General features: G+C 45.4%; 1 protein-coding gene across 1 annotated transcript; it reads right to left on the reverse strand.

The window, feature by feature from the left end:
- Positions 1-1,065: 1,065 nt before the first annotated feature.
- Positions 1,066-6,614, reverse strand: LOC113234237 (U1 small nuclear ribonucleoprotein 70 kDa-like). The gene is made up of 7 exons (XM_026469537.1): positions 6,044-6,614; positions 5,802-5,864; positions 5,409-5,490; positions 3,088-3,189; positions 1,748-2,072; positions 1,510-1,676; positions 1,066-1,440 (listed from the first exon to the last, which is right to left on the reverse strand). Exons 1-7 carry the CDS (start codon positions 6,368-6,370, stop codon positions 1,289-1,291), a joined length of 1,218 nt encoding a protein of 405 aa, XP_026325322.1. The 5' UTR covers positions 6,371-6,614; the 3' UTR covers positions 1,066-1,288.
- Between the last annotated feature and the right edge of the window lie 10,588 nt (positions 6,615-17,202).

Raw genomic sequence — 17,202 nt, forward strand, 5'->3', positions numbered from 1 at the left:
ATTAATCAATCATTAATCGCGTATATCTGCAATTAACAATTGATCAATTTTCAATCTTTTCAATGTTTTTGATTAACAATTAAAACTGACAATTTTGATAAATTTATAGGGCATATTGGTGAGTGTGTGGCAAGTGAATGGGTGTGAGTGAGTGGGAGAATGAGTTGGTGGGTGAGTGAGTGAGTAAGAGGGTGAGTTTGAGTGAGTGGGTGAGTGAGTGATCAGATTAAAAAATCAATTCAATTGAAATCAATTGCAATTAAAATTAATTGCGACATTGCAATTGATTTCAATTGAATTGATTTTTTTATCTGATTGAAATTTAATTGATAAACGCCTAACACTGATTGCAATAACTCGTTTTGAATAACATTATGGCGTTAAGGCAAATAATTCATTGTAACATACGTCACGTCAAATGAATGTCGCGTGGCGCCTTAGAGGATGGAAGTGGCACTCACTAGCGAGCCTGCCCTGTTCTAATGGCAACACCCAAGTGCGATACGGTTTGAATTCTTCAATTCTCAACGGGATGGGAAATAAAAAGCACGCCTAAAATTCATAATCACATTTATTTCTATGAATAACCGTCACGGCACTTGGCCACATCACTTCGGTCAGTATGGCGTACACCATACAACATGTAGTACAGCTTTGTCGGCGTCGCGGACGATTTTAAGGAGCTTATTCATCAAACAATATTTTCCATCTCTAACTCTCAAAACATGTCGGTCAATGCATAGGCTACTCTGTGGAATTGGCCGCAACGTCGACAACAAATGGTCCAGTTAATTATATCCACTGCAACAAACAGTGGAGTAACGAAAAACGAGCACTTAAGTTCATTTTGTATTAAAATATAATCGTCTCGAGCTACTGTTTAGTGACACGACTAGCGAACAAGCTTATAATTAATGCAGAACGACGAAATCGTAGCGTGCAAACGCTGCTGCAACACGGACTGTCCAAAGTGTGGTTTTCCACCGAAAAGGGTCCTTCACGCGGTACGTTTCGCACCACGTGTTGTAGGACAAAACAAATATCCAAATTTTACAAAGGAACGAACTGAAAAATATTCTTAAATCATTAATTTGATATCGCACAATTTTCTTTTCATCGGGCGACACTTTGGACAGCGGCCGGCCGTCGCACAAAGGAGAGCCGAGAGCCGAAGGGGGCAGCGCGCGGTGCGCTCTCGTCACCTGGCGTTTGTCACGCGACCCCTCTCGCGGGGACGCGTGACAGACGTCGGGAGCGAGTCGCCGCCCGCGCGGGGCCGCGGCCGACGCTAGTAGTAGTCGCCGTTGGCGTCGTCGTGCTCGTCGGGCGCGTACTTGCTGTCGTCGTGGTCGTGCTCGCGGTGGTCGCGGTCGTCGTGGTCGTGGTCGGCCGGCTCCACCTTGACGGCCACGCCGCCCGACACGCTGAACTCCGGATAGTCTGCCGAGCGAAGCGGAGGCGTGAGCCGCGGCGGCGACGCCTTACCTCGGCGCGGCGGCGGGCGCGTACCGTCCACGGGCTCCTGCTTGACCTTGATGTCCTCCGGCTTGACCTTGGCCTCCTTGCGGTCGCGGTCCTTGCGCGAGCGCTTCTTGTCGCGGTCGCGCTCCTTGTCGCGGTCCTTGTCGCGCCGCTCGCGCCGGCGCTCCGAGCGCGAGCGCGAGCGCCGCCGCCGCCTGCCGCAGAGAGGGTCAGCGGGCGGCGGGCGGCGGGCCCCGCCCCGCCCTCCGCCCCCCGCCATACGCACCTGTCGGCGTCGTCGTCGCGCGCGCGCTCGGCGTCGGGGCGCGGCCGCTCGCGTCTGCGCGTGCGCGAGCCCGAGCGGCGCCGCGAGCGCGAGCGCGAGCGCCGGCGGCCCCCTGCGGAGAGGCGGGCGTCAGCGCGCGTGGCGGCCGCGCTTGCGCCGCGGCGGTACTCACGGTCCCGCTCCCGCTCGCGGTCGTGGCGCGTGCGGTCGTCCTTGTCGCGCTGCTCCAGCCGGTAGCGCTCCCGCTCGCGCTCGTTGTCCTCCCGCCCCGAGTGCTTGATGTTGACGTCGGCGCCGCCGCGGCGCGTGCCGCCCAGCCCGCCGCCTGCGGGGCAGCGCGAGGTTCGCGGTGAACGGGTAGCGCGTGACGTCGGCACGTCGGCTAGACGAACCGCCGCCACGATTGCGGTCTAGGTTGCGGGTGAAACGGATATCCGGCGGCTATCCGGTGTCCGACCGGATACCGACTGATAAACCCGTATGCCGAACGTTTAAAGATAAGAAAAATTCACATTCAGTACGCCAAACAAATTAGTTTATTCATTAAACATACAGAAAGACTAACAGAATAGGCGGCGACTACAGGACCGTTGACGACCTGTTTATTACTTGCGACTGAAAGAACTATAAAGTGACATAACGTTATCTGTAAATTTAGCACTCAAATTTCAATAAAAACAAATTACAGTGGATAAAAACCAGCATTAAGTGGCAAAAATTTGTGTTTTTCTTAATTTTATAAAAACGAGACCAGCCCCAGAGGACAATTTTTCACTACCAACTCTTACAAACTTTGTTAAATTTTAGGTACTGCTAATTAATGCCAAATGATCAAATAAAAGGATCACGATCACAATTTATTTGAACCATCTTCAAATACAAGTACATTTTTTAGCAGATCCAGTACCACGGCTTACAATAGTTAGATAACAAGCAAACGAGCGTATCAAGAGCTGCTAAGATACTTGTAACAACCAAAAATTTTAATATACCCAAAGAATGATGTAATTGCTTTTTTCCTCCTCCACCACGAGAAATTTGCATTACAGCACAACAAACAACCAAATATATTAAAATATTGCCAAATCTGCGATTTTTTATTCACTGTAAACGTTTTTCTGGTAAATATTTGTTTAGATAGCCGGATATCCGGCTATCTGGCCTAAGTGCTCGCCGAATATCCGGCATCCGGTCAATTCACTATCCGTTTTATCTCTAGATAACTCCAGGGATCGCCTCCGTCGAAGTAGTTTGTTATCAGATGTTTTCCTTCACTATTAGAAGGCTCCTCGCACCTACGTCGCCTAGAATAGAAAGCGCAACACGGAAGCGATACTCACCCAGGCGCCTCGGCAACCAGCCCTTGACGGTCCTGGCTCTCTCGACGTCGACCAGCACGCGCTTGCCGTCGATCTTCTTGCCGTCCGCGTGCTTGTACGCCGCTGCAGCGCACACACACACGCGCGTTAGACCCACCACGGCACACACACGCGACTCTCGCGCGCGACACACGCGACACGCGACATTGGCCAGGTGGCAGCACTCGCGACGTCCGTCCGAGCGCAGACAAACTTGGACTGCCACAAACTACACTATACCCAACAACTTACTCATCCCGCCCTACAAATACTCACTCCGTGTCGCAGTATTCGTAGACCACAATGTTTATTTTTGCACACAACATATGCAGCGTCCTCGCAGCGCGTGAGGCCAATGCGCGTGCGCGAATGTCGCGCGAATCACTCACAGTTGATCAAAACCTCAAATCGTTTTGTCGTCAGCCTAGTCTATAGCGATGGCGGTTGCGACTATGGTCGGTTGAAATTGAAAGGATGAAGCGCGGCGTTCAATCGCTGTTCGAATCAGTTTCATCAACATTCATTAAACCGGATTTATATTTGTCTGACAATGGGTCTGACGTTTCATACACACAGCACACGCCGTCACATCAGATTGCGACACACTAATATAAATCTAACCATATTAAATGTATGAAACCGGTACCGTACCGACGCGTCGCGACACGACACGTCAGGCAAATGTAAATCCGGCGTGCCTCGCCGCGTTGTCTTTTGCTATTACAAAAGTTTCTTTTACGCGAACGTTGTGTCAAAGGAACGGTGTTTGAGCGTAGACGACTTCGACGTCGCGCGTCTACGCTGAAGCATCGCGGGTGACACAACGGCTGTTCGCAGCAAAACGCAGCTCGGCGAGGGCGGGCGATACTCACGAACAGAAGGAATGAAATCCAACGCTACGAAACGCGACATACGACCGTCGAAACACGAGCGAACCGGGAGCCGCTGCAGCCTCGCGAGCGATCGAGGCCACTGGGTGACGCCGTTGCCGACTCCTTTATTCGCGTATGACCCGTTTATTATTGAGTGTGTGCATTATTATGTTCGGTATCTATCGAGGGCCACGGTGTCACCGAGCGCAGACGAGTCTTTAAGCTTCTCTACAGGGGCGTGTAGAGTGGTGCCGAGGCTGCAGCGGCGCCCGGCCGTCGCGGCGCCTGTAGCAATGCCAATACCTCCTGTATACCTACCGCTGAGCCGTACAGCTACCTACCGGCGGCCACCAGCGCGGCGTTACCTGGGCGTCGACGCAACGCGCGACGCGACGACACTTTATGCTAATTATATTAAATAACAATATTGTAGTGACAACACTTGCCGTGGCTATACTACCGTTTGAATCCACGTCGACCGAGCGCTCATTACTACCGTTCAATTTATTTTACCATCCAGGGCCGGAGCGCGACCAACGACGCCGGCGCGACCACACATTTTAACCATCAACAACATCGTAATGTTTGTGCACTTCCTTCCAATTCAATGTTACAACAACTATATGCATACTACCTGTTCGCCGTCATTCGAGAAACCAATATTTGCCTGACACGAATTCGTCTCGCAACAGACGAACACACCACTTTACCTGATGGATGCGCGTCTTTCTTAAACAATATCGATTACGGATTGATCTAGAGACCTGCGTGTGGTTCGCGCGGCGCCGGCGCTTCCTACGCGTTCTACGATAATTATGATAACATCAAGATCGGCAAGTGAAAGACATCGTTGTATGTTGGCATCTTACCACCACATACAAACCTATTAAATGGGGCGGTCGGCCGCGGCGGGTAGACTATACGGCAGGCTCTGCGGTGCGAAATAGAAAAACCTCGCATTAATCTGACGCACGAACGACGCGGGCGCCGCAGGGGGCGCTCCCCGCCGCCGCCGGCGGGGGTGGGTCGCGGGGCGGGGGCCGGGCGCTGCTGCCCCCGCCGGCGCCGCGGGGCACTGCGGGGCGGGCTGCAGTGGGGGCAGCGCGGCCTGGGCCGCCCTGGCCCCACCGCAGGGCCGCTGCATGTGTGCGGTGGGTGCTCACTTGGACACATTTATTATCATCATGCCATTGATCCAACAGAATTATGCTCAAGTCTCTCCAATGAACATTCTACAGATTTCTTTTTTAATATTCAACAGCTCCACAGATATGACAAGCAAATAAGTTAACTCAAATGTTAATGTCAAATGTGTGCTACCGCATTTGTCTCTTGGCAATCGTAATGTATGTCTTTTGTGTGTGTGTGTGTGTGTGTGTGTATGTGCGTGTGTGTGTATACGTGTGCGTGATTTGCGAGTGTATCACTCACAGTGCATGTCCCTCTCGTGCTCGTACTCGATGAAAGCATAGCCACGCGGCTTGTCATTCTCCTTGTTGAAAACCATGAAGATCTGAAACACAAACAGGCACAAATAGATCGCTAAGCTGCTGCATTACCAGCACTTTAACTCACTTATGTTGAGTGTGAGTGTTATTATTATTATTACTTAACACTGCAAGAACTCTTATCTTCATCTAGTTAACTAATGGAAATTATTGTCATGTTCACAATGGTGTCCTGGGTCACAGGCGGAGGAAGCATCCTGGGTCACAGGCGGAGGAAGCATCCTGGGTCACAGGTGCAATGCAAATAAAATTTAATTTAATTTAAAAAATATACTTTTTCAAACAATCCTGACTGCAGTCAATGATACTGACTTACCTTTTTGATAGGTCCATAGCCCTCAAATTCCCTTCGCAATTTGGACTCGGACGTGTCATAGTTCTGAAAACAGCCATTGAGAAAATGCATTACGTATCGGTTACTAAATACACGGTCTCATTCGGGAAAGCGAGGGCGTGTGTCCCTTCGATGAAACCGCCGAGTATTCAGTCCGTTCTCGGACGCGAGCAACAAATCTACACACGCTTCAATGAATCGGCGACTGCAGCGAGAGCACTCACGATGCGCGCCACGAAGAGCGTCTTGAAGGGGTCCAGGGTGGCCCTCGCGTTGGCGTGCGGGTCCCACAGCGCGATCTCCTGCTCCAGCTTGTAGGCGGCCTGCTCGGCGCGCTCGCGGCGGCGCCTCTCCGCGCGCTCCTCGCGGGTCTCGACGCGCGTCGGGGGCGGAGTCTCGCCCGGCAGCTCGAAGCCCGACAGGAACGCTCCCACGCCGTCGTAGCCCTTCTGCTTCTTCTCGTGGGGCAGCTTCGCGGCCGGCGGCAAGTACGGGATCGGATCCCGTGCCGCGAACAGTGCCAGCAGATTCGGCGGAAGAAACTGCGTCATCTTGAGGCTTTGTCACTGAATTGATGCGACGTCGGCGGACAGACTGCACCGCACAACGCGTCTCGCTAGCACAGCGCCATTGGCGAATACCGCGACGCGAGCCGACACGCGATTTGCAAGAAATAGTAAATAATATAATAATGTTAAATCACCCCGATATTTATATTTTGTACGCAATTACTGAGTGAAAATTATATTATGATACCCAAATTCGCAATACTAGCGTGCACCAGCCACCGTCCGCCATATTTTTCTTTTTTTTTTTCCAAGCGAAGCGTGTTTTTTTGTGAGTTTTACGGCCTCGCCAAATCCGAATATAAACCATGTTTGTAATGGTTTACTAAAAACCCTTTATTTTTTTCCATCATCGTTTAAAGCTTAGAGGATGGAAAAAAAAGGTCTTAAACGATGGGACGAATTATATATTATTTTTAACTCGAGTCGAGTGTCTGCCAGCTCGAGTTAATTCGACTCGGTGTCTGACAGAGCAACCGCGAGTCGCGAATAGAATTCGAACGGACGATTCAGATCGAGTTGGGCACAATCAGCCGGCCAATCGCGACTGGATCGTGTTCCGAAGGTCGCTGAACCGACCGAGTGATAACGAATAGCCGACGACGCGCTGTATGAATGAAGTATTCGGCACGGCGGGAACCGAACCGAGCTAGCTCGAGTTCACAAAAAATTACTCGAGTTGACTTGTGGGATTAACTCAAGTTAACCCAGTTAAATAACTTTTTTTTAATTTATTTTATTTCCAAAAAAAAAAACAATTTACAAAAAGAAACACAAAACAAGGAATAAAAACCATTATACAAGCAACAAAGGATTGAGCGTCGTATTCCAGAACTATACTCCATACTCAAGTCAGGACTTGAGTATTGCATTGAATAAGAGTTCTAGAATACGACCCTGAGTATAATTTCAAGTGCTTGAAATCATACTCAAGTCCTGACTTGAGCATTGAGTAGAGTTCTGGAATACGACCATAAGAAACTTAAAACGTAATAATACTTCTAATTAAAAATTAATTTGTGAAAAAACTAACTACAAAAACCTGCCATTTGTTTTTCACGGTGATTTTTATATTAACTAAAAAATTTACTAAGCATTGGCTACGAGGCAATCAGCTTAAAAATACAACAATCACGGTGATTTGTCACTGTTTTTTTTTGGAACTGGAACGCGGAACGATAGTCATGGTGATAGAAATGTAACCACAGACATATCTAGGCCGCAAGTACAGCAATTTGTATGAAAACCAAGCGTGGCACATTTTTTGTATCCGCTACGACGTCACAAGAACTATTTAGTGATTGGAAACCTCCTTCCGCTCTAAATCGATTGATTGAACGGAATGCGCTTAAATACGCGTATTCCATTCAATTACTCGTTTCTAAATAGAATGATTTTTGTTCAAGTATTAGTTGATTCCAAATACTCGTAATAATAATGTAGTAGAAAAATACCAGAATAAGACAGTTAAGTCCTTCATTTTACTAAACTTATTTAAAAAAAATGTTGGTCACTTAAAAAAATTAAGACTTTAATTTTTAATCGACTTCAAATATTAAAATTATTATCCTTCCAATAAAATGAGCTTATTATATAACATCTTTTTGTAATAGAAGATCTTATCGATTAACTTAAATAATGAAAACTTACTTAATTTGACTGCCTTAACTAATTTTACTAGATTGTTTTGTTGGTAATTGAGCAAATTGATGAATGGCAAGACAACCGAAAATGCTACTGCTGACAAAATATGATAAAATCTTATTAAACAGAAGAGGTTCACTTAATGACGGCCTCGTGTGACATTTTTGTGATTTGTTTATTATTTCTCGGATTTCTAACTCTGCTACTCTGCATATTTGGATAGTATCTTAGGTGGGATAAACTAAGCCACCTTCGTCCTTGAAAGCAATGTACTCATACGTATGACCAACTCCAGGTTTTTGTAAAGACAGCGTATTGTTACATACTTCGCCCTTTATATATTTTTTGTATTACTACTACACATTCGGCGATGTATGTAATTATTTGCTCACTATATTCGGACATTCGAAGCAACGTGCTGCAAAAATTATCGAAATTACAGATACTACTGATAATAGATACTACCAAACTGAAAAAAAAAACGGAACGTTACTAAACGTTATAACAAAAGAGTTATAGAATATTTTTATAATATTGCTAAGGTGATAATAATTATCGTCCCTTTGTTTTCAAAATCGATCAGACTCGAGCACAATGTTGCCTAATGTATATACATCACTAAATGTTAAATTTGGCCAAAAAATGTACAAGCGGGCTTACCACGGAAACTGAATGCATTATGCAAAAGTGCGTTCGTTCGATATTCATGGCGTATTAACAAAGGATCATAAATATATCACGCCAAGTAAAAGCCGGAATATATTAGAAATCATGAGGCGTACACTGGGTTGCATATTTGTTTTCTCGAAATTCATACAAAACCAAAATGAATGAATGAATGAAGTTTATTTATTTCTCAATCACAAAACAGGCTTAAGAGTAGGGAACTTAAAATACAAGACCAAAAATTGGTCAGACTGTTTTGTGAGAGACTGGTGCCCGAGATAGGTATAGAAAAACCTGAATTGCGGGTCACCAAAATAATTGTTTTTAAAATAAATTGTGCATCTTCTGATTACGAAATGACTTGCCCGTGGAAGGAAACGTCCCTGTTTACCCGTTTACCCACAGTTATGGTGCTTTTGCAGTTTAAAATGGCACAATTATGCATTTTTCGCGATTTCGACTGGTGTTTATCGAAGATAACGGTCGAGTGCGTTCTGAAGTGTAGCAGCGGCAAGTAAGTGAATTTCACTTACTTAGGGCACGCGAAGTACGTACACTTGCGGCGTCTGTCTAGATATGTCTGTTGTGGTCTGATGTGGTCCTTCGTGTGTTCTCTGTAACTAACGGCCGTGATGACGTCAAAACCGCGTTCGTCGAGAAGCTTCGATATGACGAGGTCGCTCGGCCAATGAGCGCTCTCTAAAAGGAATACAGACGCGAACAAAAATGTTAACTATTACGAGTTGTTCTTCGACCAACAGTAACAATACGTTCCACTGCCGGGCTCGTGTCCTTTCTAACGAAGTGTACTTTCGCAATAAAATGTTAGAATTCAATAAAATAATAACTTATGTACGTGAGACGTTACATAATAACCCGTTTAGCTCATATATAGGTAGTATCGATCTCTGATTTTTCAAAAAAAAGTATATTGTAAATGTTGAATGCTATTTACAAAGAGCAACCCCTAGAGTTTCTTGCTCATTCTTCTCAGGGAAATCTGCCTTACTAATGAGCGGAGAGTTTAACCAATGAGGCGATTTCAAGTCTAATAATGCCTTATTTTCATTACCTATGAAATAAAGATTATTTTGAATTTGAATTTATAATTTTTTAGTAATTTTCCTTCTACTTTAACTTTGTGAACTTCTGGTAAGCTTTTACAAAATGTGCAATGCGATCACTGTCATTATATCATTGTTTCGTAATATTCTTTGGCAGACTCGCGTTTACGTAGACCGCGTTCACGGAATTATAAATAGTAAGCAAAAGGCCACTGGGGCAAAGCGAAATGAAATGTATTAACGCACACACGCACACCCTCAATATAGCTCCGCACTAGGGAAACCCTGTGTCGTGGGTGCCATGGACACACACTTAGACAACCACAAATTACACCCGAACTCACGAGAGAAATAATTGTAGGCCATACAAATATTTCTCCCGGCCCGGGAATCGAACCTGGGACCTCTGCGTGGCAGTCCGGCATGGTAACCGTTCGGCCACGGAGGCAGTTAAATGAGAAACGGTTCTAATGGAGTTCCAAAGTTTCCTGGGATTGTCTTTGTTTTGTTCTAATATTTGTGACTAGTATAGCGTCTTTAGTTTTCTCAGTAAGTCGTTATGGAAGTTTCTGTAGCGGGTTTAGAAGGAGAACTTTATCATTACGATTCTTAGGATCTGAGTAGTGTTGCGATCTGTGATATTTGAAACAATACCCATGAAAGCCGAAACTGCATCCTCTACTGATTTTTTGTTCAGAACCACATCCCAATCCACATGGCCTAATTCCCTGTAAATGGAATCGTAGTCAACCCAACCAGACGCCTTTTATTTTCTGTTTTTTGTCTTTAGAATAGAAATAATTTATTACTTGAATAATCAACACAGTACACATGCATTTTATATTAATAATAATAATAATACCGATAATGGTGATAATAATAATAACAACAAGGATTTGGAACTAAATTCATTCATATATAGAATACAAAGCCTGTGTGCTGTGCTGCCAAGGAAACCGTGACCCACTCAGCATATTGCCGTCTCACTCAAAGTGCTACGAAGCTGATTTTCAGCGGATCCGGCAACAGAACATACGTGACACGGAACATAGTAGCCGTCACAGATTTACACTAAAACATTGAATGAAACAAGCACATATTATAACTTTACACACAAAACATGAGCAGTTTATTCAATTAAGGTACAATTAATGACGTTATCATTTACATATTATGCAAATGATAACGTCAATCACGTCACGTAATAAAATGTATATTATTGTATAGGTTATTAATTTCATAAAACATGAATAAATATTTCAATTAGAAATAACATCGTAAATGAAATATAATTGTGAAAATTTGTGTAACAGCAAATAACAATTTTATAAATATCTTATCACGTCACTAGGTATTTCAAAATAAAATTCGGATGGTGCATAATTTAATAAAATTTAACTAAACGCTTAAAAATTAACAATATGTAGACGACCCCGACACATCAACAGCCACGTTGAGATTGCTGAACATAAAGCAAGTATGCTTTGAGCAAACTTGTACGATTCTTTGGGGATAACAAGACCTCGCACACGCATTCTGCAATCGTTGAACAAGAGTCCTCGTGCGAGCAAGCAGACATCCGCCGTATATAGTGTCGGCATAGTTTAGCTTGGACAGAGTCAAAGAGTCGCAAAGCTTTTTGCGCAAATCGACGTAAATAAAGGTTCTCGCACGATACAAAACTTTCAGGCGATAAAAACAATTACGGATTGTCTCAAGGATATGCCCTTCAAAGTTAAGGGAACCATCCATAAGGACACCCAGATTTCTCACCACCGAAACTCGGCCTACGGAACTACCTGCTATAATTACTTATGGGTCATAGGACATGATGTTTTCAATTTGATGTCTTGTACCGAGTACCAAAAACTTCGATTTGGACGGATTAAGCACTAGATTATTTTGCTCTGACCATTGGGCAATTCTGGTGAGATCCTCATACAACTGACTAACTGCGGACTGTGTTTCAAGAGGTTTAAACGAAATATAAATTTGTATGTCATCAGCATACAAATGGCAATTGCAGTTCTTAATGCTGTCTACAATATCCGCAGTGTACAGAATGAAAACGATTGGTCCGAGAACGGATCCTTGCGGCACCCCTCTAGTAACGGTGGCGGCACTAGAAAGCATAGAAGAGCCATCCTCACAGTGCACCTCCACCCGCTGCATGCACCCGCAGAAATAATTATAAAACCATTTGACAGTATTCGAGTGGAATCCATAGTAAACAAGCTTAAATAACAGAAGCTGAATATTTACGGTATCAAAAGCACGTGAGAAACCCAGTAAGGTGAGAATCGAATCCTCCCTAGCGCCCCGCGCAGCCAAAACATCATCCACCACGTCAAGCAGCGCAGTGGCAGTGCCATGACTCTTTTTGAAGCCCAATTGTTTCCATTAGTCTCAAGGTAGTCTGTTAATTGCCAACATACTACCTTTTTCACGATTTTTGAAAAATACGGTAATATACTTATAGGTCGCAAGTCCTTGAAGTTTGATGGAATGTTAGTTTTTGGAATAAGTCTAATGACTGCCATCTTCCACAAATCAGGGAATACGCAGGTTCCGCGGAAGAGTAAACAACACCATGTCGCGAGAAATGTTGTCTACACCGCTGGCATTACTTTTGATTGCTAGAATCGCTTTCGACACGATTGACTCCGAAACCACACGAAGTCTAAAAGTGATAGAACCATAGATTTAGTATGGTAGAACAGTACCTACGAGTCGAAAAATATGTCTGATAAGTCATGTCAACACTGTGCAGGTGGGCAAATCAAGAAAATGAGTGTTTAGCTTATCTGGGTCTTTTACATATGAGGGAATGTCTCGATCTTTTGCCTTGAAATCAGCCACATTATTCCTTATATTTGCCTGTGGAAATATAAGGAATAATGTAGCTACGCGGTCGCGCGGTTTGTGAGCATTAGAAATAATACATTGCTGAAAATACATTGCCTTCTCAGCACTTATGGCGGATAGTACCCATTTTTTACAATTTTTGTAATATGTTTTGTGCGTGTCCACCCCAGTATTTCGAAGTCGCTGGTGAGCGTCATCGCGCGTTTGCATCATTTTCCTGACATTGTGTGTAAGCCAGGGGAGCATCCCCTCCTCACAACAGTCTTTCTCTTAGGCGCATAGCGGTTAAATAGGTGAAGAATATAAGTATTGAAGTCATCAACACATTGCTCAACCTATCCGATAGCAACCGCTCCCAATTAATTGCATTTACATCCGAGTTTGTGATTTGCGATGTGATTTGTGTTGTTTATGATCTTTCAATGGAAGTACCTGTTATAGCTAAATAGTGATATCAGATCGACATACAGCCCCAACATTATGGTGCTCTGGCATCACGTGTATGTGGTCTAGACAAGAGTTACCTCTAATTGGTTTATTGAATGCGGGAGTCAAGTCCAACTCAGCAAGCAGACACAGGTACTTACCGCTTGAATTAAGGTGCAGATCACCACTACCAGCCAGCGTGTTAATATTAATATCACCATGGACGATTGTACATGGGGAGGGTTTGACAGAATTAACATTAGCCTCAAGTGAGTTTAAAAAAGGCGTGATATCGGAAAAAGAGGGAGAACGATGAATTGCAAATAGATTTAAATTATTTGTCAAAAGTATGTGGAGACAATTAGCATCATCAAACAACGGTTCATTGACTTCCGGTTCCCAGATGTTACTCACATAGGCGACAACAGGTGCTTGTGGGTTCTGAATGCTGTGTATCCGTCAATTAGAGGTATTATAGACTCTTTATTGATTCAACATTCTGTGAGTATCAAAACGTCAAATGAAACTTTCAGCCTTGCTAATGTCAAAAGAAAATCGTCAAAGTTATGGTGTATTCTCCTGATATTCATAGTGAGCACTTTAAAATTGAACTTGTGAGAGAATATAGTAGTACATAGCTCAGGACATTCAATTAAATGGCAAGGAATTTCGGGAATGTCAATCTCTTGCAGATAATCCAAATTAGCCATTGTCATAAAGTAGTCGCATATGAAGGGCGCAAAAGATTACAGTTGACTGTTGTCATATTTAAATGATTATCAAGTTCATGAACCGGAACTAAATTCAGAATCTTCACATGGAAACAATAGACGTACAATCAAGATACAGCTTGTACAGAAGTACCAATCACGTCTGAGAAGATATAACTTTGACTGCCTTGTGAACGTAGTCGAGGCTGACGAGAGGTAGAAAGTTTCATAAAACACTTAAACAAGCTGCTGTTCGTCTTGCTCATAATCCTGAATTTCACAAGAGACTAAACATATTCGTGTAAGACACTTCTTCGTTCGTGAACATGTTCAAGATGGTCTTGTAGTTGTGGAAAAAACAAGCTCTGCCAGTTAACTAGCAGACCTAATGACTAAGGCGGTACCCAGATCTAGACTTATAGAAATACGAGCTGAGCTGGGAGAGACATGAGAATCATGAGAAACTTTCTTCTTATTAGTGAAGGAAACCGTCAAGGATAGTGTTCCTGGCTACTGAAAAGAAGAACTAGTTTTTTGATAATCTTCAATGTTGAAATCTATCAACTTATGTATCTTTTGTTCTATATTATACTATGTCACTCATGCGTCTTAGTTTTTACTTATAACATTAATATCTCTACTTATTTGGTTTACGAGCCATCTTAAGAGCTTCTACTCAAAAACGCACGCTCTAACATTGATTTATTAAAAAAAAACTGAAGGAATAGTTTCATTTTCAAAATGTTAAACTTGATATGCTCACGATTGTGCCTACTGCAGAGCCTGAAGAGATCCACTAGCGAACGGTGTGCCTTTTGGAAAGTACATAATGTCAGTGAACGGTCCGCGATGCGAGTAGGCATCCATCGATCCCATTAAGTTTTCTTCACTAGCATAGGCAAGGCCCATACGAGAGGCGTTCAATGACAAGTGACGATACCAAGGCCGAACCCGGAGGCGTTAACTGAGGTTGTCGATGATAAGCAGCGCCACAACGAGTCCGGTAAAGGTGGCTATTACCGACACCACCAATGTTGTGCCCAGAGCACACCACGGCACGTTGTTCAGTTTCGTCAACGTGAGCTTGCGCTTTGACCGCATGCCTTGTCGACAACACGTTTTGCGCTCTTGCTTCGTGGCGACCAATGCGATGCGACACGCGGAGTGCGCGGCGAGCCTTAGCGCCGCGTCGTCGAGTACGATGTCGCAGAAACCGCCGCAATAAGACGACATCGTTTCGTCGGTGGAGGCCGTCGAGTTGATCTCGGCCGCCGGCTCCTTGCGGGGCATTGCATCCATACGTCTTCACCGATGCTACCTCTGCGAACGCATTCGACTCTGACCTCATCGCCGCGTTCTCCGCTGCGCGCGCCCATTGGGCTTACCACTCGCCGTCTTAACTCTTTAATTCCTTACTCCCTCTTCACAGCAGATCATTATCCAAATTGAAAATCAAAATAAAATAAATCGTTCGCTTGACTTTTGACAATTAATTTGTCAAATGACAATTCCTCTTTATGTCTCTTCTTCTTCTTTTAAATGTTATGGCCCCACCGAAATAATCAATGATTTTGCCAATGTCAAGTAAAAATAACTATGTACGGTAGTTTAGTATTAATATAAAAATTATACAAAAAAAATGGCGATATGGCCAATGTCCAAAGAGCAATGAGAAAAACATTTATAGGTTATTTTTCCGTTTTTGGTACAGTTTTTTCCATTAAAAAAGGCAAAGGCACTAATGCGCCATACAGCCAAGACTGAGAGTAATTTATTATTTTTCCATTCTGGGTTATACCATAGATATAAGATCTATGGGTTACACATAGGTGTAACGAGAAAGGTACATTAAAATCTTAAAATGCATCAACTCTTTGATGGCTCCAAGCTACCTGGTATCATTTTCTGCTGTAATACTTCATGTTCTAGTTAATGCAAATTCTATTAGCATGTTCTACATGCAATTGTTTCGTTGGTCATGGAAAAGTGATATTTTGGCAAAAAAGGGTCGATGGCAAGAAGCGCCATTTACATTCGAAAAGACTTATAATAGATTACTAATATGTCACTCGAGGATGGGTGGTCGTTGCGATATCGGGTAGGGTGCTTGCGAGTACGCTTCAAGCGCACTAAATAGGGTTCACGCGCTATAATAAAAAAATTCTAACATAAGAAAAAAGTTTAAGAAAATAATGGTTTATTTTACTTACTAGTAATGACAAACATTATTTACTTATTTGTTTTTTTTTTTTAAATTTTCTGGCGGGGCTGCACCGCTTACGATGATCCAGTGGCGGCGGGGCCGCGGGGGAAGAGACGTGTCGGTGTGTCGTTGCTGCTCGTCCTGTCCTCCGCGGCCAAACATGGGCGGTTGGCCCATGGTGGGCGCTCCAAAGGACTCTTTCCGAAGAGTCCGCGCGGAAGCGCGTTAGGTGTTGCGGCGGAGCCTGTCATCAGATCCGCCGGGGGGGCTGGGGGAGCATCCACTGAACTTCACAGTTGAGTGGATGCTGTCTTGGCCCCCCATGGCCCCTGGGTAGCGGACTCGGGGGAGTTCGTTGCCCAGCATAGAGGGGCCCGGGATGGAAGGCTCGTCTGGTGTTCGGCGAGCCTCACATTCGGAGTCGGGGGACCGATGTGTCTCCCTTCTCGGGAACGGGGTGCGCATGCGGGACCGGTGGAAAGAGGGCTTGGCGGATCCCCCCTGTGGCGCTCGTACCATAGGCGAACGTACTATGGGCGATCCGCCCTGTCCTCGTAGAGTGGGTAAACCGGTCCCACGGGCCACTGTCGTACCACCTTGTGCAGGTGCTGACCGGGCACGGCTGTTTCAGTCACTACCTGCACAAGGTGGCGAGGAGGGAACCGTACCCGATGACACCGCGCAGCACACCCTAGAGGTGTGCAGCCGGTGGGATGAGCAGCACCGCACTCTGACGGGGACTGTAGGGCAGGACCTCTCCCTGTCGAGCGTGGTTGCCGCCATGCTCGATAGCGAGGAGTCCTGGGAGGTGGTGGCCTCCTTTTGCGCAGAGGTTATGTCGCAAAAGGAGGCCGCGGAGCGGGTGCGCGAGGACGCGGCGTATGCGCACCCGCTTCGGCGCAGACGTACGGGGAGAAGGCGAACGCAGTTCGCTGCTCTCCTGATCCCCTAGTCAGCCCTGACTCCCCTGACTGAGATCCCCTGGTCAGCGGGCTCTGGACAGGGACTCCGGAGTCCGCATTGCACGGCGTCACTCGTCTGAGGGGCGGGTTGGAGGACAACCGACTCGCCCCACCGTTGGCGCGGGCGGCCGGGCGGTGTCGTGGTGCATGTTCATCGAGCCCACCGCGCCGACTCAACCGGCGACAGGGAAACCCGGGGGAGTTTTAGTGGGGTAGGCCCTCCAGTCTGTAGGGAGAGTCCCCACATTACCCCTGAGTCTCCATGGGCTCAGGGGTA

The sequence above is a fragment of the Hyposmocoma kahamanoa genome, unplaced genomic scaffold (assembly GCF_003589595.1).
Source record: "Hyposmocoma kahamanoa isolate Upper Pololo Valley unplaced genomic scaffold, ASM358959v1 82, whole genome shotgun sequence".
In the NCBI taxonomy this organism is placed as follows: domain Eukaryota; kingdom Metazoa; phylum Arthropoda; class Insecta; order Lepidoptera; family Cosmopterigidae; genus Hyposmocoma; species Hyposmocoma kahamanoa.

Coding starts and splice junctions, on each gene's coding strand:
- LOC113234237 (XM_026469537.1), bottom strand. CDS start 6,370: ATGACGCAGTTTCTTCCGCCGAATCTGCTGGCACTGTTCGCGGCACGG. Junction 5,491..5,801: donor GCTATGGACCTATCAAAAAG/GTAAGTCAGTAT, acceptor TTTGTGTTTCAG/ATCTTCATGGTTTTCAACAA. Junction 3,190..5,408: donor GCACGAGAGGGACATGCACT/GTGAGTGATACA, acceptor TGTGCGCTGCAG/CGGCGTACAAGCACGCGGAC.